A 23841-nucleotide genomic window follows, 5' to 3' on the forward strand; every position below is an offset into this window, starting at 1 on the left:
TTTTTAAGGTATCTCAAGGGTGCGCCTTTCCTCAAGGAAGGAGGAAAAATCTACACAGCAAATAAATAAGCAGGCAATGCAAATTAAACAAATGTGTATAAATTGACTTGCTTTCCGTTGTTTGCCTGATCTTATTGTTCACGAATCCAGAAAACCAAACATAAAAAACACGATTGGGGAAGGTAAGCAATACTATCCACAGCATAATTCCTAAAAAAAATAGAGCTGTTTTGTTTCGTTTTAACATTTATATCCACTATCACGAACAGATTCATTTGTCTAAATAAACCAGTCGTTTGTTCTTTGACAACTGTTCCATTGACTCCAGAGATATATTTTTTTCTTTCTCCATCCTCCTGGGCTGGATTTGGTCTCATGAGCCTGCTGTTATGATATGCAAGGCGAACAGTAGGACTTTGAAAGTATTAAATGTTTCACGGATGACAAAGGGCCGCTTTCATCCCCATTACACTTGTTTGCTCCTTGACTCAGTATAATGGGATGTTGTGCTGGAGAGGCTTCCCTCCTTACGCAGGAAGAGGGGTATGTGAGTCACAGGGCAACATTGTACTTGGAATGACAGATTTGTCTGCTTAAACTGGGGAGATGCACTTCTGCGCTTAGAAAACAGTCAGCTTGCAGGAATCAAAAATTTAGCAAATGGCTCTCTCTTCTGTAGATCAACCTCAGATCTCAGGGAATTGCAACTCCCTAGCAAAGCTGCACAGAAACCCCGAAGTGATAAATGTGACGGTTTCACAGTTATGACTTTGCACTGTATTATTTTATGTCTCTGTTTTCCCTCCCTTACTCCTGCTATTTTTTTTCGTGCGTGAGAGAGAGAAATAGAAAGAGAGAGACAAAAGAGAAGAGAGTCTCTCCAAGAGACAGGGAATCAGGCCTTTCTTACAGAATGACAGATTCATCGGAAAGGCAACTTTCAGAATCCTTGGCGTCGCTACAGTTTGGCAGGAATCTAAACTGCTTTCAGTTTTGACTTAACCCTAAGGGTCGGATAGGGACTGATTAAAAGAAGTGGCAGGTCTGAGGCTCATCCGCTGTGCTGGACTCTCCAATAGGCAGACTAAGTTAAGTACACACTGTGGGGCAGCAACAAAGCAGGGGCACATTGATTTTATTATAATTTTTATTTTTTTAGAATTTGGCATTTAATTTTTTTTTAAAAGAAAAGGCTTCGAAGTAGTCATCATGGGAAGAATCAGAGCTTTATTTGACTTCCGTACACTTTTCCAACTAAACCAAGGGGCGCCCTATTAAGGTAGATGGAAACAATGCAAGGAAATCTGATCCGGTCAAGTGTTATAATAAATCCACGTTTTATTTTGTTGTGAATTTTTATTTTACGGGTTTAGTATTGCTTTTATTTTGAGCTACGGATGGCGGCACCATGGACGTAGCCAAGGTGAGGAAGGGGGGCAGCTGCCCCTCCCTCAAGTAAATAACTAAAAATACTTAACAAAGTAATCAAGCGCGTGGCATATAGCTCTGTTCTGCCCCTACTCGATTCTGCTACGCCCATGAGGGAGTGGGGTAGTTTGACACCCAACTCTATCCAAATTAGGCTTTTACGCACGCGTCCGCCTTGCTGCGACAGAAATTACGCAGGACTCTGCTTTGCTGCTGAAATTAGGACGGGCCTCAGTGCAGGAGCCAGTGGAAGTGAATATATAAAAATGCCTGAATGCGCTCTCTCTCTCTCTCTCTCTCTCTCTCTCACACACACACACACACACACAGAGAGAGAGAGAGAGAGAGAGAGAGAGCGAGCTGCTGCAATGTATTAGATGTCCCTGCCTGTATACATAGAACTGCGGTCCGGTGGACAGAATCCGGCGCCATGAGAGCTTATTTCCCCCTGCCAGGACACCCGAAGGCCGTTTTTAATCCAGCTGTCCATAAAATCGAGGTGCGTGCACCTTAACACCGCTGGTCCTTGGAAGCGCAGAGAGCGCAGCGTGGATGGCGTGAAGAATCTGCTTTCCAGTCTCCTCCCAGCGTCACCGCCCTCCTCCGGCCCAACAACTGAGAAACTATTTTGACTCTAAATTCCACAGCACCCTCAAGGCTCCAAATCAATGAAATGATCCTTAGAGCAGAGCTAGTCAACCTGTTGACTCCAAGTGTTCGGGACTACAAACATCATCAGCTCTAACCATTGGCCATACTGGCTGGGGCTGAGAAGGGTTGGAGAACATGCGTAGGGCACCACATTGGCTACCCCTCCCTGCTTTATATAGAGAGGAGCATTTAAAATAGCTAGTATTGGTTAAACCAGGGTTTCCCAAACTTGGGTCTCCAGCTGTCTTTGGACTACAACTCCCATGATCCCTAGCTAGCAGGAGCAGTATTCAGGGATGATGGGAATTGTAGTTCAGCTGGAGACCCAAGTTTGGGAAACCTTGGGTGAGAGCAAATTCCCTTTCAGAAGTCTTCTGGAACATAGAAAGCTTGCCTTGTGCCATGGGCCCATCTAACTCAATACTGTCTGCATGGACTGGCAGAGACTCTTCTGGGTTTCAGGTAGGGGGTCTCTCCCAGTCCTACCTAGAGATGTCGCTGGGGATTGCACCTGTGACCTTCTGCATGTAAGGCAAAGGTTTTACCGCTCTGTTGAGGGGCAGCCCAGCAGTGGGGAAGTGCAACACCTCTTCACCTTTGTTGTGGTATTCAGCGGCAGACTTCCTCCGAACCTGGAAGTTCCCATTTAGCTGTCACAGCCGATAATCTTCTTCTTTACCATCACCAATTGGCCAAAAGCCATCTAAGCCAGTGGCTCAAAGCCAGTAGTAAAAGGGATCTAGAGGTCTTAGTAGACTACAAGCTTAACATGAGTCAACAGTGTGAAAGTGCAGCAACAAAAGCGAGTGCTATTCTAGGCTGCATCAACAGAAGTATAGTGTTCAGATCAAGGGAAATCATAGTACCACTCTATTCTGCCTTGGCATACTGTGTCCAGTTATGGGCACCACAATTAAAGAAAGATATTGAGAAACTGGAAATTGTGCAAAGGAGGGCAACCAAGATGATCAAGCCTTATGAGGAATGGTTGAAGGAGCTGGGTATGTTTAGCCTGCAAAAGAGAAGACTGAGAAGAGGTATGATGTTGTTGTTTAGTCGTTTAGTTGTGTCCGACTCTTCGTGACCCCATGGACCAGAGCACGCCAGGCACTCCTGTCTTCCACTGCCTCCCGCAGTTTCATCAAACTCATGCTGGTAGCTTCGAGAATACTGTCCAACCATCTCGTCCTCTGTTGTCCCCTTCTCCTTGTGCCCTCCATCTTTCCCAACATCAGGGTCTTTTCCAGGGAGTCTTCTCTTCTCATGAGGTGGCCAAAATATTGGAGCCTCAGCTTCAGGATCTGTCCTTCCAGTAAGCACTCAGGGCTGATTTCCTTCAGAATGGATAGGTTTAATCATAGTACCACTCTATTCTGCCTTGGTCAGGCCACACTTGGCATACTGTATCCAGTTATGGGCACCACAATTAAAGAAAGATATTGAGAAACTGGAAATTGTGCAGAGGAGGGCAACCAAGATGATCAAGCCTTATGAGGAACGGTTGAAGGAGCTGGGTATGTTTAGCCTGCAGAAGAGAAGACTGAGAAGAGGTATGATAGCCATCTTCAAATATCTGGACGGCTGTTCCACGGGAAATGGAGCAAGCTTGTTTTCTCTGGCTCTGGAGGGCTTCAAATTACAAGAAAGGAGATTCAGACTAAACATCGGGTGGAACTTTCTGAGAGCTGTTCGACAGTGGAACAGACTCCCACGAGAGGTGGCGGACTCTGCTTCCTTGGAGGTTTTTAAGCAGAGGTTGGATGGCCATCTGTCATGGATGCTTTAGTTGAAATTCCTGCACTGCAGGGGGTTGGATTAGATGACCCTCGGGTCCCTTCCAACTTTATACTTCTGTGACTAAATACTCTGTTGTATACAAGAGCTGGTAAACAGCGCGATCTTATACTTGGAAGTAATCCCATTGAATCCAACGGGTAGAGGGTTGAGCAATCACTATCTGTTTGCTAAAGAAATGGGGTCAGTTTTCTCAGAGCTAAGCGGTTGGCGGCCAATTACATGCGCCTATGCTTCATTCGCCAGTAAAATAATGGGCGCGATCCAGATATATTTAATGTACGCTCAACTCTCTTTCCCTTTGAAAGAAGTGGGAGTCAAAGGCGCAAACCCTGCTCAAGGCAAACATGTTAAACCCTATTTATTTCATCTGGAGTCATTTAACAAACCGCTTGATTCTCACTTTTAAATCGACGGCGCCTTTACAGTGTAGTCATATACGTGTCTACTCAGAAGTAATCCCTATTGAGCGCAATTTACCCCCAAGTAAGGGAGGTTATTGCAGGCTGGAGTGCTTTACTCAGACGAGAAAGGATCCAGCTTTTAACCCAGTCCGAAACACATTTACTTTTCTATAGGACGTGCAGCGCGACCCTATACCTACTTGCACGGAGCCACGTCCTACCGAGTGGTAAGCGTGAGAAGAATTGTAGCATGAACGTGCGCGCAATGCGAAATCGTTACCAATTTCGTATCCAGTCCTGTTAGAATTAGGGCGCATTTCAGACGGAGATTGAGGACCTCACCCCAAGCAGACATCGCGGGGTGAAGAAGAAGCGACCCGGTACCCCACGGCTTCGGAATTCCTCTCTCATGGCAATAAACACCAACACAAAGTCGTTCAATGGCTGGCGTCTCCACCAGCCCAGTTCTTAAAATCAGCCTTTTTCGTTTTATTTTTCACGACTTATTTTGATCACACCGGTTCCAGTTCATTGTGGTTCTGGTTTAGGAACACCGGAAGCTTTTCAAGAGCGACTCAGGCCAACAGGTCATCTCGCTGGGCATTGCCACTACACCGGCAAGCGGCGTTTCAGGTTGGGTTTTCTCCTGGCCCTGCCGGGAAATGGTCGGAATTAAACTTAGAACCTTCTGCGCGCGAAGCAGATTTGATAAGAGCCCTTCACTTTGTTTGTCCATGACTGGGAGAAAAGCAATGACAAACCTAGACAGCATCTTAAAAAGCAGAGACATCACCTTGCCAACAAAGGTCCGTATAGTTAAAGCTATGATTTTCCAAGTAGTGATGTATGGAAGTGAGAGCTGGACCATAAAGAAGGCTGATCGCCGAAGAATTTATGCTTTTGAATTCTGGTGCTGGAGGAGACTCTTGAGAGTCCCATGGACTGCAAGAAGATCAAACCTATCTATTCTGAAGGAAATCAGCCCTGAGTGCTCACTGGAAGGACAGATCGTGAAGTTGAGGTGCCAATACTTTGGCCACCTCATGAGAAGAGAAGACTCCCTGGAAAAGACCCTGATGTTGGGAAAGATGGAGGGCACAAGGAGAAGGCGACGACAGAGGACGAGATGGTTGGACAGTGTTCTCGAAGCTACCAGCATGAGTTTGACCAAACTGCGGGAGGCAGTGGAAGACAGGAGTGTCTGGCGTGCTCTGGTCCATGGGGTCACGAAGAGTCGGACACGACTAAAGGACTGAACAATAACAAAGCGAAAAATAGCAAATAGTTTGACGGAATTGGCTTCGGAACCTGTGGATTGGGTTCTACTGGAGGCCGCAATGGGCCTCGAATCAGTTTCATGTTCTTTTAATTTTGCTATTTATTATTTCAGTTTTGCTCTGTAAGACTATTGCTCTGGTTATTGCTCAGGAAGAACTTTCCCGCTGTAAGAACTGCTCAGTCGTGGAACGGAAAGTGGTGTACTCTCCTTCACGGGATTTTTTAAAAGCAGAAGTAAGATGGCCATCTCTTTAGCTGGGATTCCTGAGATGCAGGGGGGTCGACTAGATGGCTCTGGGGGTCCCTTCGAACTCTCCGATTCTATACGTACACCGCTTGTGTGCTCTGCAGAAAAGTGTCTATAAAACCGGTCCGAACCCTCGGCGTAGCTGGACAGAGGAACCGAGTTGCATCACGTCCAACTCTTCTGCCTTCAAGAGGGCTAGACTCTTGATAAAAAGAAATGCTTACGGAATGGGGTCCGTTCCCCCCCGGCGCTCCCCGCACTCAGCGTTTGATTACGCGCGCACAAACACGCCCTGCCCGGTCTTGTTTCTCTGCAGTTCTCCTCCTGTCGTCTTTATGAAAATGAGCAATATCGAAAGGCTTTCCATCCCGCTAGCAGCAAGCCTCGCATAAATGATGAAAATGGCTCGGAGGGTTTTTTTTCAAGTGAACTGTGTAGATCTGTGAAAATAATATCAGGGTTTTCCGTCAGAATGAACTTAGACGCGAAGCCAGGCATGCCATAATGTGACCCGACACCTCCAAACCATCTGCGCTATGTATCCGCCGTCTGATTTACCAAATCTTTCCGGGAAAAAGTCACAGTGTGCTTGATACTAAAGAAAAGGCAGTAGAAGTCTCTCTCTCTCTCTCTCTCTCTCTCTCTCTCTCTCTCCCTCTCTCTCTCCTCCTCCCAAACAAACCACGTCGAATCGGAGGGCATTTCATTTTACGTCTGCGCGGGGACTGAGGAGTGTGTGAAAAATAACCAAGGCGAGGCTTGAAAACAGAATTGATTTATTTTAAACTTTAAATGTGAAAGGCCTGGCACTAATATAGAATTTAATTCCAAATTTCTGAGATTAGCTCTATTCCCTCTCCTCTCCTTTTCTTTCCAGAAGAATGGATGCTTGCTTATTAAAGACGGAAGGGGAAGAAAAGCAAAATAAATCGAGAGACAGTTTGTGTGGTTAAAATGTCACAGGCTGGGAACTGGGAAAGACCAGGGTTAAAATCCTCCCCAAAGTCGCTGAGTGACTTTGGACCACTCACTGCCTCCCAGCCTGACCTACCTCTCAAGATTAAATGAGCCGGGGGAGAATCATAGAATCCTAGAGCTGGAAGGGATCCAAGGGTCATCTAGTCCAACTCCCTGCAATGCAGGAATCATGTAGGCCGCCTTGAGACTGTAAATAAATATCAGTTTATTCTATCTCGTTGCCCGAGACGCCATAAAACTGCAGATTCCAACCCTCCGGGAAACGATTTAATTCCGTTTGCTGACACCGACGAAGACGAAAATGTTGCTATTATTATTTCATGGGAAGGTAAAATAGTGGTTCGTACTTTCTTAGACTTCGCAGAGAGAAAGGGGAAGAAATATTGCGGGGAGGGGCCAAAATTATGACTAAAAGATGATCCATAATTTAAAAGATGCCTTTAAGTTGCTCACCCTGACCTACAAATGACTTCTCACTTCTTCCGCGGCTTTCCTGGGTGTTTATTCGAGGCCGCTCGAGCGAAAACAATGAGGTTTAAAATGGAAAGGATGGGTGCTAAATAAAGGAGAAAATGAATGCGGGAGGGAGGGAGGAACGGATCGGGAAAGGGTCGATCCTCAGCAGGCCCTGGAAGGCGGGCAGAGGCAGAGGACTGTTCGTTTCCCGTGGTAGTTTTCATGGGGGTGGCGTTAAAGGTCTCCCCGCAAAAGAGAACATCTAGAACTCGGTCGAGAAGGGCTGAGCTCTGCGCCTGGGCTGAGCTCTGCGCACTTGGAACCGGGGAGGGCTTATCTCCAAGGAAAGATGCATAGGATCGCTGTGCGCGGGTGCCTTCAGCAAGTCTTGGCCAGAACCCAACTTCATGGGCGGCGTTAAGTAAGACAGCCTCAGGCCACCTGGTGCCCTCCATATATTTTGTACTACAACTCCCAAACGTCTGGAGTGCACCAGGTGGCTGAAGGATGTGTTAAGATTATTCCAGCTTCTCGCGCTGAGATTCTTCTTTTCCGCACTGCAAGCCCAACATCTCTTGGCCCGAACTTTCCTCCAAGGGTTCAAGGTTCTGCCCCAACCCCCTTACAAAAGCCAGTCCCATGTACGGTCCAAGGAACCCAATGGCCGTTGTTTCCCCCAAGCGCGCGCCAGTTAGGCAGGAAAGGAATCTTAAGATGTCACTGGAAAAAGACCCTTTGTGTCCCTTTGCGGGTCATCCCAAAGCCAGGCGAAGAGGCTGAAAAGGTGGAACGTGTGGCTGGCTGCACGTGAGAGCGTGTCCGGGCTATATAGGCTGCCTAGATTTGGGCGGGTTGCGTGTGCATGTGCTGGGAATCACAGCTTGGCGGCGAGGCCTCTCCGCACACAAAGTGCCAACTTCCATCTCTGGCAAAGTACCAGGCGGCAGCTGATTTGAAATACCTTCCGCTTAAATCTCCAGAGAGAGCTGCTGCCGGTCGGAGTTTGCAATACTGGATTAGATGGGCGAACAGTCCGACCCGGGTGCAATGCTTCTGTGTCCTAAATGAAGCCTCCGCCTCCTTTCATCAGGCTGCATGAAGCTAACTTTTAAAAAAGATTCAGGTAGGTAGCCGTGTTTGTTAGAGACCAACTAAGTTTGTTCTTGGTATGAGCTTTCGTGTGCATGCGCACTTCTTCAGATACACTGCAACAGAAGTCACCAGAGCCTTATATACAGTGGGAGGGTGGGGTGGGGTTTTTCTCAGGAGGGTAGTAGGAGATGGGTGATTGACTCATTGCGTATGGTAAACCTGTTGACGCTACTGGACAATGTTTTTTGTTTTTTATTTTAAAAGAGACACATTTCCCTGTAATGAGATACTTTGGCGTAGGATCGCGGTGCTTTCCCTTTCCAGATCAGATGCTGAATGAGTTGGTTTTATTTCGGATTATATTTGGCAAAGTTGAGTGGCAGAGTTACCATTCCCTTTTCCTCGCGAAAACCACACCGCTTCGCCATCTCAGGCAGCGCCCGGTCGCGCCTGCGCCCTCTATCTGAATATAGCGCAAATCTCTTGCAAAGAAACACTGTTCCCATCACCACCCTCCAGTTCTCCCTGCGAGCGAAGGGCCAGTGCAGTGACTGGGCGCTGTCGACCGCGGGGAGGTGCTGAAAGGAAGAAAGGGAGAAGCGGGGAAAGGGCGGAGGACGCCCACCCTCCTTCTACAAGCGCGCTCGGAGCTGCTGCGCTAGCAGGATTTCGCTCTTTGATTGGCAGAGGCTTGGCAGTGATGGGCAGGCGGCCTGCCATGGAAACCGAGGGGGCAGCCAATCTGGCGAGGCCAACAGCAGCAAATCAGAAGCTGGAAGGGAGACAGAGGGTGCGGTGTGTGTGGGGGGGTGGGGGTGGAAGAAGCGGGGGGCTTTCCCCTGTTTCCCCTCCCTCGCCCTCCCTCCTCCATTCACGCACAGGTCCCTCCCTCTTGCCAACTTGAGGCAGCCGCCGGAGCGCGGCGCAGTCTTTCTCCCAGCGCCCTAGCGCAGCGCGCGCGCGCGGCGGCCGCTGCTGCTGCTGCTGCGAAAGGTTAGCCAAGCGAGCGCCTGAAGCGCGCAAAAGGAGGAGGAGGAGGGGACGGGAAGGGTAAGAGAGAGAGAGATGCTTTTTACCCCTTATCTCGAGGGCTGAAAAAAGAGAGAGAGAGAGAGAGAGCGCTGGCTTTCTGAACCCAGGAGAAAAGCGAAGAAGCGTGGCCTCCGCCAAAACCAGCGCCGCTGTTTGGAGAGGCGAGGCTCTGGGAGTCGCTTCCGACGCGTGGAAGAGTCGCCGCAACCCTGCAGCCCCATAACTAAGGGGCGAGGCGCCTGGACCCGCGGTAGAGGCAGCCCAGCCCGAGGCGCGGAGAAGAGGCTCCTCGATTCGGCGTTCCCCGCGGATTGCGCGCAAGAGGTGACCCGGAGAAAGCGTGGTCGCCAGCAGCCCAGCCATCCCTCTCGCCTGCCCTGGCCCCCTCGCCGGCCGCCTCCATGTTCCAGCTGCCCATCCTCAACTTCAGCCCTCAGCAAGTGGCCGGGGTGTGCGAGACCCTGGAGGAGAGCGGCGACGTGGAGCGCCTCGGGCGCTTCCTGTGGTCGTTGCCGGTGGCGCCGGCGGCTTGCGAGGCTCTCAACCGCAACGAGTCGGTGCTGCGCGCGCGCGCCATCGTGGCCTTCCACGCCGGCAACTACCGCGAGCTGTACCACATCCTGGAGAACCACAAGTTCCCCAAGGAGTCGCACGCCAAGCTGCAGGCGCTGTGGCTCGAGGCGCACTACCAGGAGGCCGAGAAGCTGCGCGGCCGCCCGCTGGGGCCGGTGGACAAATACCGCGTGCGCAAGAAGTTCCCGCTGCCGCGCACCATCTGGGACGGCGAGCAGAAGACGCACTGCTTCAAGGAGCGCACGCGGCACCTGCTGCGAGAGTGGTACCTGCAGGACCCTTACCCAAACCCCAGCAAAAAGCGAGAGCTGGCCCAAGCCACCGGACTCACCCCCACGCAGGTGGGCAACTGGTTCAAAAACCGCAGGCAAAGGGACAGGGCCGCCGCCGCCAAGAACAGGTCGGTAGCGCACGGCGGGGATGGACCGAGGAGGAGGAAGATCTCGGGGGAGGGTGGCTGGCGGGGTGGCGACCGCGCCGCTGTAGATACACTCATATCCTTCCTAGTCTCTTGCGCGCACTCACGAGTTCTCCAAACACAGCTAGGAAGATTGAGTTCCAGTTGCGCTGCTGGCACTGTAGGAAAAGGAGATGTTCCTCTTATTCCCCCCCCCCCCGCTCGCTTGGCGATTTCTCCTCGTGCCCCCACGTCCTCACCCCATTTTATTGGGTTAGTTGTTCCATGCCCAGGGGCCTCAAAGCGGACTAGCGCCCGCTCGGAATCCCCTTTGCAGCGACCGTCTCCGCTCCCAAATAGCGGGGAGGCGAGGGTGCGAATCCTGATGCTCTCTTCCCCGGCCCGCGCCAGATTCACTTGGTTAGCTTCGTTTGCTGTCTTTGGGTATTAGCATTTACGACCGAACCGAGATAGCAGCTAACGTAGGCAGGAGGAGGATACTCAGGCGAAAATTCATGTTCAGGTTTCCAGAACAGGACCCATTAAGCTGAAAGCACTGCACAATAATCCCCCCCCCTTTTTAAGTAAGTTGAATTGAATCTGAATTCGTAGGGGAGAATCCGGGAAGCCGTTCGTGTGAATCTGCTCCGTTGAAACAGATGGGGGTTTTTAAACTTCGCCTTAAGGTGTCTGAAGACCGCATATGTAAAATGTGCTTAAAATCTCCCTATTCCACGGCCGTCTTTACATTCACTTTGGAGCAAGTCCTCGCTAATCTCACCCTCCCAATTCAGTCCAAAGAGCAAGGACTTTGGAGGAAATTTGCAGTACAGTTTTATGTAAGTCATACTGAGTTCAGTGAGGTTTGCTCTCTAGATACAGCGTTTAGGGTTGTACTTTCCCCTGCTCGAATTTCCCACAGAGCGGGTTTGTGGGAGGAGACAAGTAAGAATGTGAGCTTCTTTTGTCCACCCGGATCCTAAGCCCGGAGCTGGGAAATGAGTTGCAAAACAAGTATTAAATTAGGATCAAGCCACATTGATATCAGCGGGGCGGGCTGCTATTTAGAAACCAGATTTCATGTAACCGATTTCCAGATGAGCAGCCTTGATCGCCTTTTGCAGAATAAGCAACGCTGCAGTATTGTGGGGCCTCCAAGAAAAAACTAATTAATTGTGGCATAAGCTTCCTTGAGCGTCCACTTCATCAGATGCACAAAGCATTATCCTGAGTTGCTGGTACATAGTTGGGTGGGGGGTTGTAAAAAAAACTTGAGGTCAGGGAGATATGAGATGCAGAAATGTCATTTTACTTCCAAGTAAGTATGTTGAGGATCAGCCGGGCATTTACATCTGCCTACTTTTCTGCAGCATCCCTGTATCTGTAAAGGTGTATTGCTGTTGAGACTGTTGCATTCTGCATTTTAATTAATGTATGGGACATCTTTTTGGAAATTAATTTATGAAACCTCTTTTTGGAAGGGAAGGAAACTAGGCAGGTTTGGAGAACTGCGAAATGATTCTGCAAACAATTAAAATTAAAGAAGGAAAGAAAGTAGGTACATGACATAGGATATAGGTTTTTTCTATTTTTTACTTTTGTTATCTCCTCTAACAATTCATCTACAATTAAAGTTTTGGCTTTCATTTTTCTTTTAATTTCCTTTTACTATCCAGCACATCATCTCTGCTTGACTGAAGGAAAAATGAATTGCCTGCATGTATGAATGCATAGGTAGAGACCAGCTGATGGGTTTAAAATAAGCATATCTTAAAATACAATATCTATTTCACTACCGGGGGTTATCATTTAATACCATTATGCCATGCTTGCTGATACCCATCTATACAGATGGATATTTCTAATACTGTTAATGCTCTCTGGTGCATAACCTCGTTAATGGCTCATTTAAAACAAGCATTTCAGTGGATCAAGCTGATTGCTCGCCAGTCCTAAATGCACGTGTAGCTACCTTAAAATCATGTTTATAAGAAGTAAGTCCCCTTTAACTCGAAAGAAGATATTCCCAAGTGTACAGGGACACGGGACCACACTTAAGTGTGTGTTTTTTAATGGCTTACTTTGAGTAATGAGTTTCGAATCAGTCTCTAAATGCAATCAACCACGAGCAAGCACTCTTAATTTAAAACCAGGAGCAACTCGCGAGCAAAGTGTTTGAGCAAAGTACTTCCCCTGTTGAGAAGTATGTGGTATGGCTATGCCATTCTCCTTTTAAGCAGCTGTCCGTTCGTCCATCCATTTTCTAAATCCAATTTGTAAAAGGACATAGACACACTGCTGTGTTTCAGTGCAAAGACACAACAGTAGTAAATGCCTGTATTCAATGCAGCAAGACCCACTTCTAACAGAATTCAGAACGATGGTATCTTGAAAGCTATGGTTCTTAAAGCCTCTTTACCATGGCAGTAGGCAGCGGGATTGAACCTGTCAAATATTCAGTTGTGATTCATGCATATTTTAAGGTACATGCCATTCCTAGGAAATTCACATCAGCTTCCCTTCACCATTATCCTTTATCCCTCTCTAGGGTTATGGATACAGCCCATAATTTTAAAAAGATGCTCAATGTTGCCATTTAAGCGTAGAACAAAACTAGGACTTTTATTTAGCCAAACAGGGAGCTGGTTTAAGGACTGCATGGGGAGCTTGACGTAAGGAATAAATAGGGAAAGTAAAAAAAGAAGACGCCTAGCTTAGAATGGGAAAGGATTTCTGATGACAATTAGGTGCACTAATTAGCACGAATGACCTATATTTTGCAGGAGGCGTGTTTACGATTCCATTGTGCCAAAGTGCTTGAATGTAAACCGGTTTAGTCGCACGGACTTCAGTAGGATTCTTTCGGCTTAAATCCAATAGGATTCTTTCGGCTTAAGTCTGCGAATCCGACTAACAGAACAATCCCATACAGATTTACCTAGGAGTAAATCCTGTGCTGCGCGACTGATTTCTGCGTAAACATAGAAAGGCTTCCATCTTACAAAGTTTAAATGTGAGGGCGATGCACACCAATGTATAAATAACTTGCAAGGAGAGAGACGAAAAGACAGAGGGGGGAAATTGCTGGGGACAAGCAGTTTTTGGGATCCAGTCGAAGTATATACATTTTTGAATCTATTCCTCAGTTGCAACCGGTGAAGAAGAAAGAGAGTTTTGCAATATGGATGCAGCTATAATCCCCATGCATGTTTACTTGGAAGTAAATCTTTCTGAGGTCAGGTGCACATGGGATTGCAGCTGTAAAGAGATTTTTAAATTCAGGCAGGCCCACAGAAGCCAATGCAGCGAAACTGAAAATTAAAGGACTTTTATTTTAAGTGGGTTGCGGATTCTTCAACTGAGAGAAAGGCTACAAGAGAAAAAGCAGAACATTTAGCAGACTGTGTTTAAAAACGGCCCTGCTGTTTGTTTTTAAAAAGTATTTTCCAAATCTACTCTGGATTGCTCAGAGCTAAAATTGGTTCTAATCTTAACATCCTTGAAAGCTTTGTTCAGAAAATACTCTTCTTTGTTCTGTATTTTTGTGGATGTGTCATTTTAAAACAGTATTGACTCTTTATTTCATAAATGTTTATAAAATAAGGGCAGAGCAATAGCACACAAGAAAATATCATATTACAAAAACAAAATTTAAAATCCGGTGTACTTGGGAGTGGATGTTCCATTTACGCAATAAATACAAAGAATGAATCCAGTGAAAAAAATACTGTTGTTGGTTCTAAACTATCCTTGGTGGAAATCACTTGTAGGACATTCCTTAAATTACTGGAGAGGCGCTGATTCCACTCCATAGTGCAATCTGCAGAAACTGCATTTCTTCTCCATTGTAGTGCAAGTGTGGTTAAATTTATTGGAACTGGGGGCGGCGCGGGGGGGGGGGGGGGAGAAACAATGTTTTGAAACATTTGTGGGGACATCAGCCGCCTCAAATAAGGGATCCAAGATACATTTCTGCTAAAAGTTGCTTGAAAGCAGGTGTGTATAAAATTACTATTACGACATATAGTTTGCAGAAACAGAAACTGCTGCTTCGATGCCAGATTATTGGATCGTCACCCATTAATGTATTTGTCTTAGTTTGATAGCTAAAAAGAGCCGTTTCTATAGACGAGGCTTAACCCTCGGTGCTTAGATTAACACAGTTCTTCGGTTCTTTGTTCTAAGAGATGTAGTCAGCCGTAACAATGAGCCCGGCTCCATAAAGAGGTGAAGGGATGATGATGATGATGAATAACAGTAAAACAGCATACATTAAGCAGTTGCAATATTTCACAGATGTATTTTATTTCAGCTCTGTAACACCCATGTTTGCCCAAGGCAGGTTTAATTTTAAAAACGTGATTTTCAGAAAAAGAGAGGAGGGGAAAACAATACAATCTTAAATTATGTTCCTAGATGTTATTCTGTAGGATGTGTTTCACATCTGCTTCAAAGTATTTCTATCTTGAACTGGTCTTCCATGCCGATTCTACCCAGAGAGTGACTATTGTTAACTGGGTCCATGTGCTAGGTGTGTGTGTGCCTTTGGTTTTTTTATATTAAAAAAGCTGTATGTGTGATGACTTCATCCATGTCGATAATACTACAGCAGCTATTGTGAGGCCAAACAAAACAAAAAACCACTAAAAATCTTCTCAAAATACATTGATTTCGCCTTTTTTGCTGCTCTACTCTGAACGATACATTGCTCTTTTTGTACTTTTTGCAGACATGTTCAAGGTAGAACTACAAAAAAGCATTATTGTTGAGAACATTTGTTGTGGACTTCTGTTGTGTCTGACAATAACTGCTCTAGCAGGCCTTTCGAACATCACTCAACCCTGCGACCCTTCCCTACTGAAAATTTCACAAACTGAAATGAATCCATATATATATATATATATATATATATATACATATATATATATATATGTTAAAGGCCTTTGATTTATGTTTGAATATCATCTCCAAATTGTATGGGTTATTACACAAATGAAAACAATTACTCCCAATGAAAACAAAATGGGGGCCAAATAAAATGTAATTTACAAGGTCTGGGTGTATAAGTTGGCGGTATCAAATAACATAGCATTGCAAGAAAAATAACAGTAGAAATAATCGCATTTACAGAATCTGAAATAATATATGATGCGGAATGAGAAATGCATTCTTGAAAAGAAACTTCATCCAGAATATTACGGATATATATTAATGATAATAATACAATTTGGAATTAGGGAAATATAATTTAAATGCACAAATGGACTAATTAAAACTGCATGAGTGGATCAGCTGGCAAGAGTTTTAAAACCTTGCAGTGGATGCAAATGTAGGCATGGTGAATTAGCAAAGTTTGCAGAATGAGGAAGAGTCACAGCTTGTTCCAGTTGACCTGCCACACCCCCTAGCCCCCAAAGCAGGACAAATACCCCCTTGAGCTATACCAACGCGTTTCTCAAACTTCCTGCATTCAGGAGGAATTTCCACCCTGATCTGTCTGCTGAGGAACCTGTGAGTATTTGTCAGTGAACCCCTGGCCATTGCAGAAAGATCATGGCACGAGGGACGCCCATCCCCTGTGCAAAGTGACCGACTGTTGCAGAATGCACACAACCCTTTTCTTTGGTTGTGCATTAAAGGGGGGAATTGGTAATACTCTTTCAGGGAAGCTTAGAATTGTAGAATTGCAAGGAATGCCTGTGTGGGGGGGGAGTCATCTAGTCCAACCCCCTGCTGATGCAGGAATCAACTGGCTTATCTGTCGTTCCTGAACCTTTCACTGAGGACCTCTGACAAATTTCCGTAGTGTCTTAGGGTTCCCTAGGGAGATGGTTTGAAACCTGTGGAACCCTGCACCAAAGTTAGGTAAAGGGACCCCTGACCATTAGGTCCAGTTGTGGCCGACTCTGGGGTTGCAGCGCTCATCTTGCTTTATTGGCCGAGGGAGCCGGCGTACAGCTTCCGGGTCATGTGGCCAACATGACTAAGCTGCTTCCGGCGAACCAGAGCAGCGCACGGAAACACCATTTACCTTTCCGCCGGAGTGGTACCTATTTATCTACTTGCAATTTGACGTGCTTTCAAACTGCTAGGTGGGCAGGAGCTGGGACCGAGCAACGGGAGCTCACCCTGTCGCGGGGATTCAAACCGCTGACCTTCTGATTGGCAAGTCCTAGGCTCTGTGGTTTAACCCACAGTGCCACCCGCATCCCTGCACCAAAGTTACACTGAAGTTATTTGTACATGTACGTGAAGTCATTCTATGACTGGCCATTTTAAATTGTGGAAGTGGCCATGGCTAGGATAGCTGATGGGGAAGTGTAAGACACTGGCTACTGCAGCATCAGAATAGGTGGTTAACAAGTGGATAGATGGATGGAGTTGGAAGCCAATAGGACCCAGCTGAATTTGGCAAACGTGGCTCTAACAGAAAGCAGTGCTTAGGAGCCTTGAACCTGATATGATGCTACTACTACTACTACTAAAAATAATAATAATTTTTAATTTATATCCCACCCTCCCCAGCCAAAGCTGGGCTCAGAGCGGCTAACAACAGTAAAAATAGCACAGTTTACATAAAATCATAATCATTTAATTGAAATACATTCTAAAATCAATTCATTCCAAAATCAATTCAGAGTCAAATTAATGACAACCATTGGGCTAGAGTTCTATGAGGATTACAAAAGGAGGGGATCAGACTGTGCCTCAGCCAAAGGCCTGGTGGAACAGCTCTGTCTTGCAGGCCCTGTGGAAAGATGTCAAGTCCCACAGGGCCCTAGTCTCTTGTGACAGAGCATTCCACCAGATTGGGGCCACGGCCGAAAAAGCCCTGCTGATAGGGCCAATATTGGGCATACTCATTTCTCTATACCTCTATAATCTCTGATTGAAGCAGGTTCATGAAGAAACACAAAAATCCAAAGGAAAGCAAATATTTAGGGCAGGGGTGGCTAGTCTGTGGCACTCCATATATTGCCAGACTCCTTTCATCCCCTGCCAATGGTCAGGGATGATGGGACTTGTAGTCCAATAACACCTGGAGGGCATCAGGTTCCCCCACCATAAAGGAAAGATAGAGTGATTTCTGAGGAGACAAAATGTGTCTTACACTGTTAGGTTGTAAGGATTTTTTTAAAATTTCCTTTGCAGTAGCTGAGTAGGTGAACAGGAAAATTACATCTTTAAGTAAGCTTTTGCCTTCTCTCACCGTCCAAGGGTACAGATTCCAAGATAAGCTTTTGTCCTTTGGGGAAATAGCATGCATTGAACTAATAGGGAACAGAGTGGCTTGGTTAAAGTGAAAGTTTTTTTTAAGCGGGGGGTGGTGGTGCTTGGGGATATGGTCACATCATTGTTGTGTACCTTTCTGATACTCTATGGCCAAGCCATCCCACTGGGAATACTAAGGGTAGTACTTCTTTATGCAGTGCATAATTAATCTGTGGAACTCATTGACACAAGGCACAGAGAATATGCTTTAAAAGAGTATTAGACAAATTCATGGAGGGTAGGTGTATCATTTGTTATTAATCATACAGTAATGCTATGATTAGAGCGGCTGGGGAAACCCAGCCAGATGGGCAGGGTATAAATATAATAATAATAATAATAATAATAATAATAATAATAATAATAATGTCAAGGTCTAAATGATGTAGATATCTGAAATACTGCTTCCCTCCCTACAAACCCACTCATTTATTAACATCAACAGAGCAGGTCTTCTTGGTATTATTATTATTATTATTGTTATTATTATTATTAAAATTTGTATACCGCCCTGTGACCGCAGACCTCAAGCTAAAACCACAATATAAAAAACATAAAATGCATAATAACAACAAAAACAAGAGCAACCCAATAATCCCCCGCCTCCACAACACATTTTTAAAGGTTATTGGATGTCAATCAACCAAAGGCCTGGTCAAAGAGGAACATTTTTGCCTGGCACCTAAAGATATATAATGAAGGCTCAGGCCAAACCTTCCTGGGGAGAGCATCCCACAAATGGGGAGCCACTGCAGAAAAGGCCCCATTGGAAGTTCCACTGCCCTCAGAAGTTTGAGTGGTGGTGCTCTGGGAGAGAGCATTCTCTGCAGTACCTCCTAAGTGGTGGAATTTCCTCCCCACAATTGCACTCAGGTCCCATTTGTGAGCTTTGTTGGCCATCGGGAGAACAGAATGCTGGACTGGAAGGGCCTTTGTCCTAGTCCAGCTATTTCTGTGTTCTTGTGGCTCATTAAAACAATTTATTAGTTCCTAAGTCTGCCTGGGCTTTTGCGAAATCAGAGAACCACTCTCCCTGTATGGATATGAGACCCCCACACCCTGCAGTGTGCTGAGAGCAGCTGGGAAGTCCTAGTTCATGAGTAGGCAAACTAAGGCCCAGGGGCCGGATCCAGCCCAATCGCCTTTTAAATCCGGCCCACGGACGGTCCAGGAATCAGCGAGTTTTACATGAGTAGAATGTGGTTTTTATTTAAAATGCATCTCTGGGTTATTTGTGGGGCAAAGGAATTCGTTTTTGTTTTCTTTTCAAAATATAGTCCGACCCCTCACAAGGTCTGAGGGACAGTGGACCGGCCCCCTGCTGAAAAAGTTTTCTGACCCCTGTCCTCGTTCACTGAGAGCCAGTGTGGTGCAGTGGTTAAGAGCGGTAGACTCATAATCTGGTGAACCGGGTTCGATTCCCCGCTCCTCCACATGCAGCTGCTGGGTGACCTTGGGCCAGTCACACTTCTTTGAAGTCTCTCAGCCCAACTCACCTCACAGAGTGTTTGTTGTGGGGGAGAAAGGGAAAGGAGATTGTTAGCCACTTTGAGACTCCTTAAGGGGAGTGAAAGGTGAGATATCAGGTCCAAACTCTTCTTCTTCTTCTTCTTCTTCATTGCCCTCTCCATGAAAGCATGGAGAAGCGTGGTTTCTGATGATGCAAACACGACTGCTATTGTGTGCGTTTTTGGCTAACAGAATCAGAATAGTTAAGAGCTGGAGAAGTGGTAGGCTGCAATTCCTGAGGCAGTGGCAGAGCTTATGATTGCATTTCCACCTTTTGATAAGATAAAGAGGACTGTAGGGTTAGCACAGGGGTGCAAACAACATTAGAAAAGCCTGCTGTTTCAGGCCAGTGGTGCATCCAGTCCACCATCCCGTTCTCACAGCAGCCTATCAGATGCCTCTGGGAAGCCCACAAACAAGACCTTAGTGCAACAGTGCAATTCAGCCCCGACACTGAGGTCCACCTCCGAGGCCCTTCTGGCGTTTCCCTCATTGCAAGAAGTGAGGTTACAGGGAACCAGGCAGAGGGCCTTAACGGTGGTGGCACCCACCCTGTGGAACACCCTGCCAGCCAATGTCAAGGGAAAAAACAACTGTCTGAATTTCAGAAGACATCTGAAGGCAGCCCTGTTAGGGAAGTTTTTTATGTTTGATGTTTTATTGTGTTTTTAATATTCTGTTGGGATGCAGGTGGTGCTTTGGTGTAAACCACTGAGGCTTGGGCTTGCTGATCGGAAGGTCAGTGGTTTGAATCCCTGTGACGGGGTGAGCTCCTATTGTTCAGTCCCTGCTCCTGCCAACCTAGCAGTTCGAAAGCACGTCAAAATGCAAGTAGATAAATAGGTACCACTCTGGGGGGAAGGTAAACAGCGTTTCCATGTAGTGCTCTGGTTTTGCCAGAAGCGGCTTAGGCATGCTGACCACATGACTCGGAAAAACTGTCTGCGGACAAACGTCAGCTCCCTCGGCCAGTAAAGCGAGATGAGTGCCGCAACCCCAGAGTTGTTCGCGACTGGACTTAACTGTAAGGGGTCCTTTACCGTTAATATCCTGTTGGAAGCCGCCCAGAGTGGCTGGGTAAACCCAGCCAGTTGGGCAGGGTATAAATAAATTATTATTATTATTACTATTACTATTACTATTACTACTGCTAATATTACTACTATTTGGTTTAGAGGCATACTGCGTCCAGCAGTGGACGCAGAACAGAGCCATCATGACTTGTAGCCATTGGTAGCCTTATTAGAGGAGATTACTTATTTTAAAGGCATCAAAGTTAGTGAACATCACTGCCACTTTGTGCAGTGCAGATTCCATAGTTTAACTGCACTGTGTGGAGAATCCCTTTCTTTTTTCTGTCCTGAATCTTCCAGCATTCAGCTTCATCGGAGTTCTCGGTTTTTCTGAAATGCCATTCATAAATTTCATACACTTCTACTAGGCTTTTCTCTAATCTGAGAAGTCCCAAATGTTGCCATCTTTCCCAATAGGCAAGTTGTCCCATCCCCTCGATCTGGTTACCCTTTCCGGCTCTGCAACAGGGGTGCCAACTTGAATAAAATATTGGGGGTGCCAGGTAAGCCCTGCCCCACATAAATCGATCACACGACATGGCACATGCGCACCATTTGAATGGCAATGCTCATTAACTTTGGGTGGCCCAGTCCCTTCAAATATTTTATTGGGGGGCAAAGGGACCTCAGCCCCTAGGAGTTGGCTCCTCTGCTCTGCAATTACTTTTTTGAGATGAAGTGACCAAAACTGTAAGTAAGTAAGTAAGTAAGTAAGTAAGTAAGTAAGTAAGTAAAATTTATACCCCACCCATCTGGCGGGGTTTCCCCAGCTACTCTGGGCAACTTACAGCATATTTAAAACATAATAAAACATCAAACATAAAAAACTTCCTGATACAAGGCTGCTTCAGAAGTCTTCTAAAAGTTGTGTAGTTCTTTATCTCCTTGACATCTGATGGGAGGGCGTTCCCCAGGGAGGGCACCACTGAGAAGGCCTTCTGTCTGGTTCCCTTCACTTCTTGCAGTGAGGGAACCAGCGGAAGACCCTCGCAGCTGGACCTCAGTGTCCGGGCTGAACGATGGGGGTGGAGATGCTCCTTCAGGTATACTGGAGCCAGGCTGTTTAGGGCTTTAAAGGTCAGCACCAACACTTTGGTTTGTGCTTTGAAACGTACCGTTTTCCAAATGCAGTCACACCACAGATTTGTAGAGGAAAGCATAGGCTGGAATGCAGGTGAGACCTTGGGCTGCTCAAGGTGAGAAGAAGCATAATGAGTGACCACAAAGGGAAAGAGGTGTGTTCATCTCTGCCAAAGAGACAGGGGTTCTCATTAATATGGTCTGCTAGGGGTGTGTGTGTGTTTAATGCTATAGTCTATTGCAATCATTTAATTAAAAAAAATCATTGTGTCATTGTTTTACTTATGGCTGTATTTTGACAATAATAACAAACATAATGGATTGCGTCCCGTGTTAACCCGACTCAGAGTAGATCCACTGCAAATAATGAACTTATGCCCATTGTGTTCAGTGGATCTGTTCTGAGTAGGATTTAGTTGGGAACATCATCATCATCATCATATAGATTGCGAATCTCCTTGGGAAAGAGCAGCTTGCAAATTTTTAGAAATTTTAAGTGTACTTGAAGCGGAGAGAATCAATGGAGTGCAGCTCATACCTAAATGCAGAAAACATTATATATCCAAATGTATTACCGCCTTAATAATAATGATAATAATTTTATTATTTATACCTTGCCCAAGCCCATCTGGCTGGATTAAATACGCACCACCAGAAAAAAAAAAACAAATATAGAAAACAAGTGTCTGGCGCTCACTGGCCCTCCTTAGCCCAAAGGTGGAGGGTCAACATTGTTCCTCGCCCCTCTAGAAATATGAATGCACATTGCCCGGAAGCAGGAGGCTGCGTCTGAGGGCTGAGGACCCCTGGCTAGGTGGCTCAGGGATGGGCATCGGGGGTGCAGTGGGTGGGCCTGGAGACAGAGGTGGGGGTGTTCCGGAAGGAGGGAAGGGGCAGCCCTTGGTTATTTCCGCTGCCTCCCCAAAGTGACGGCTCCCTCTCGCTTCTCCCGCCGCAGGCTCCAGCAGCAAGTCTTGTCGTCGCAAGGCGCAGGGAGGTCGCTGCAGTCGGAGGAGGAGAGCGCCGGAGAGCCCCTCCTGGGCGCCGCCGCCAGCCCGGCCGCCAGCCTGTCCAGCAAAGCCGCCGCCTCCTCGGCCATCTCCATCACTTCCAGCGACAGCGAATGTGATCTGTGAGAAGGAAGAAGAGGGGGAGAGCAGGAGGAGGAAGGACTGACGGACGGACGGAGCGGCCGGGCGCGCGGGAGAGCCGAGGGCGCAGCAGCAGCAGCGGTGGCACAGCCGCCTCCGCCTCCAGCCAAGCACTCCTCGCCAGCCAGTGCCTGTCTGCCTGCCTTGCCCGCCTTCACGGCTTCCTGCGCCGCTTTGCCTTGTCCGCAATCCCGGGCCCGACGGCTGGTGGCGGGCCTGCGGAGCAGCCGGAGTCTCCAAGGACCGTCCAGCCCGTCTGAAAAGCAGGACGCGAAAACGCTCGGAGAGACTCCGCTGACGCTTGTTCCTCCCAGCGGCGTCTTCGTCGCCTTCCATCCTTCAGCCAGGATCTGCTGTAAAGATGCCTCAAAAGTCACACACGCGCGCAGAGGGAGAAAGAGAGACGCCAAACCTAGAGGGAGGAGGATAGAAATTGCAGCTCCGTCGCCTGCCGCAAATCCTAATTCCTCCCTCTGGGGATTTCCAGCTGAAAAGTTGCTGGTGGTTGTTTTTCGGAGGTTGTTTGTTTGGTTTGGTTTGTTAGTTCGCTTTTATTTTTAAAAGGTTTTTTTTATACATATACATATATATAAATATAAATATTCTATATAATGTTTATTGACTTATTTAAAGAATTGCTCTGTGGGTAGATTGTTTTATTTGATTATCATAATTGCTATTATTAATTATTATTAATATTATTATTATAATTATTGTTTGAGGCTTGATGCCTGCGTGCGCTGGTGATTTAATTTCCTTTTCCTCCCCGTGGAGCATGTGCAGCAGGACCAGGGATTGTAGGGGGAGGGGGCAGCCAAATCACAACAAACAGACCAAGAAACGAACAATTCCAGTGTAATAAAATAATAGGTGAGCGAATCTGAGATTCTTTCTTTCCCTTCCTTGACTTAAAATGCTTTTTAAACCAGGAGAAGAGTTGGAAGCGCTTTGTTTGCTTGTTTGCATGGATCTGGGGTCTAAACGAGGTCCACAGAGAGACCTGGATGTGGATTTAAAAGAAAAGAAGTGAATTTAAAACCAAGCGTGATTTCGAGAAAACCAGAGGCGGCCCATTCTATCCACGTTCTTGAGCAACGCTTATTCATTTTCGTTGGTGCGCAAAAAAAGAGAAGGCCCCTTATTGCGCTTGTGGGTTCAGCACCAAGGAGGTTTTACCGTCTTGGAGTAAAGCAGTTTTGAGAGACAAACCGAGCCGAAGGAAGGAGGGTAGGGAGAGAGAAGAGAGCATTTCGGTAAAAGAAGACAAAAGTCAGGAAAATCTTTGGGCCTTGGAAGAGAGAACAAGGCAGCAGTCTGTCCTATCCAGACTTAGGAGTAGCTATTTTATTAACTGCATTGCAACGCCGTCCAGTAACCGAAGGTCTCCGAACCAGTTACTCTTTTTTTTTAAAAGCAATTAAAATAA

At 46.6% G+C, this 23841-nt stretch overlaps 1 protein-coding gene across 2 annotated transcripts; it reads left to right on the top strand.

The window, feature by feature from the left end:
- The first annotated feature begins 9654 nt into the window (after positions 1-9654).
- On the top strand, positions 9655-23457 carry SIX6 (SIX homeobox 6). 2 transcript variants are annotated; one of them, XM_080992828.1, is made up of 2 exons: positions 9655-10333; positions 22223-23457. In XM_080992828.1, exons 1-2 carry the CDS (start codon positions 9762-9764, stop codon positions 22398-22400), a joined length of 750 nt encoding a protein of 249 aa, XP_080848954.1. In that variant the 5' UTR covers positions 9655-9761; the 3' UTR covers positions 22401-23457. The 2 variants fall into 2 exon arrangements, with proteins under 2 accessions (XP_080848954.1, XP_080848955.1); XM_080992829.1 differs by having other exon boundaries at positions 9655-10274.
- The last annotated feature ends 384 nt before the right edge of the window (positions 23458-23841 follow it).

The sequence above is a fragment of the Podarcis pityusensis genome, assembly GCF_964106645.2.
Source record: "Podarcis pityusensis genome assembly, chromosome: 1".
Classification (NCBI taxonomy): domain Eukaryota; kingdom Metazoa; phylum Chordata; class Lepidosauria; order Squamata; family Lacertidae; genus Podarcis; species Podarcis pityusensis.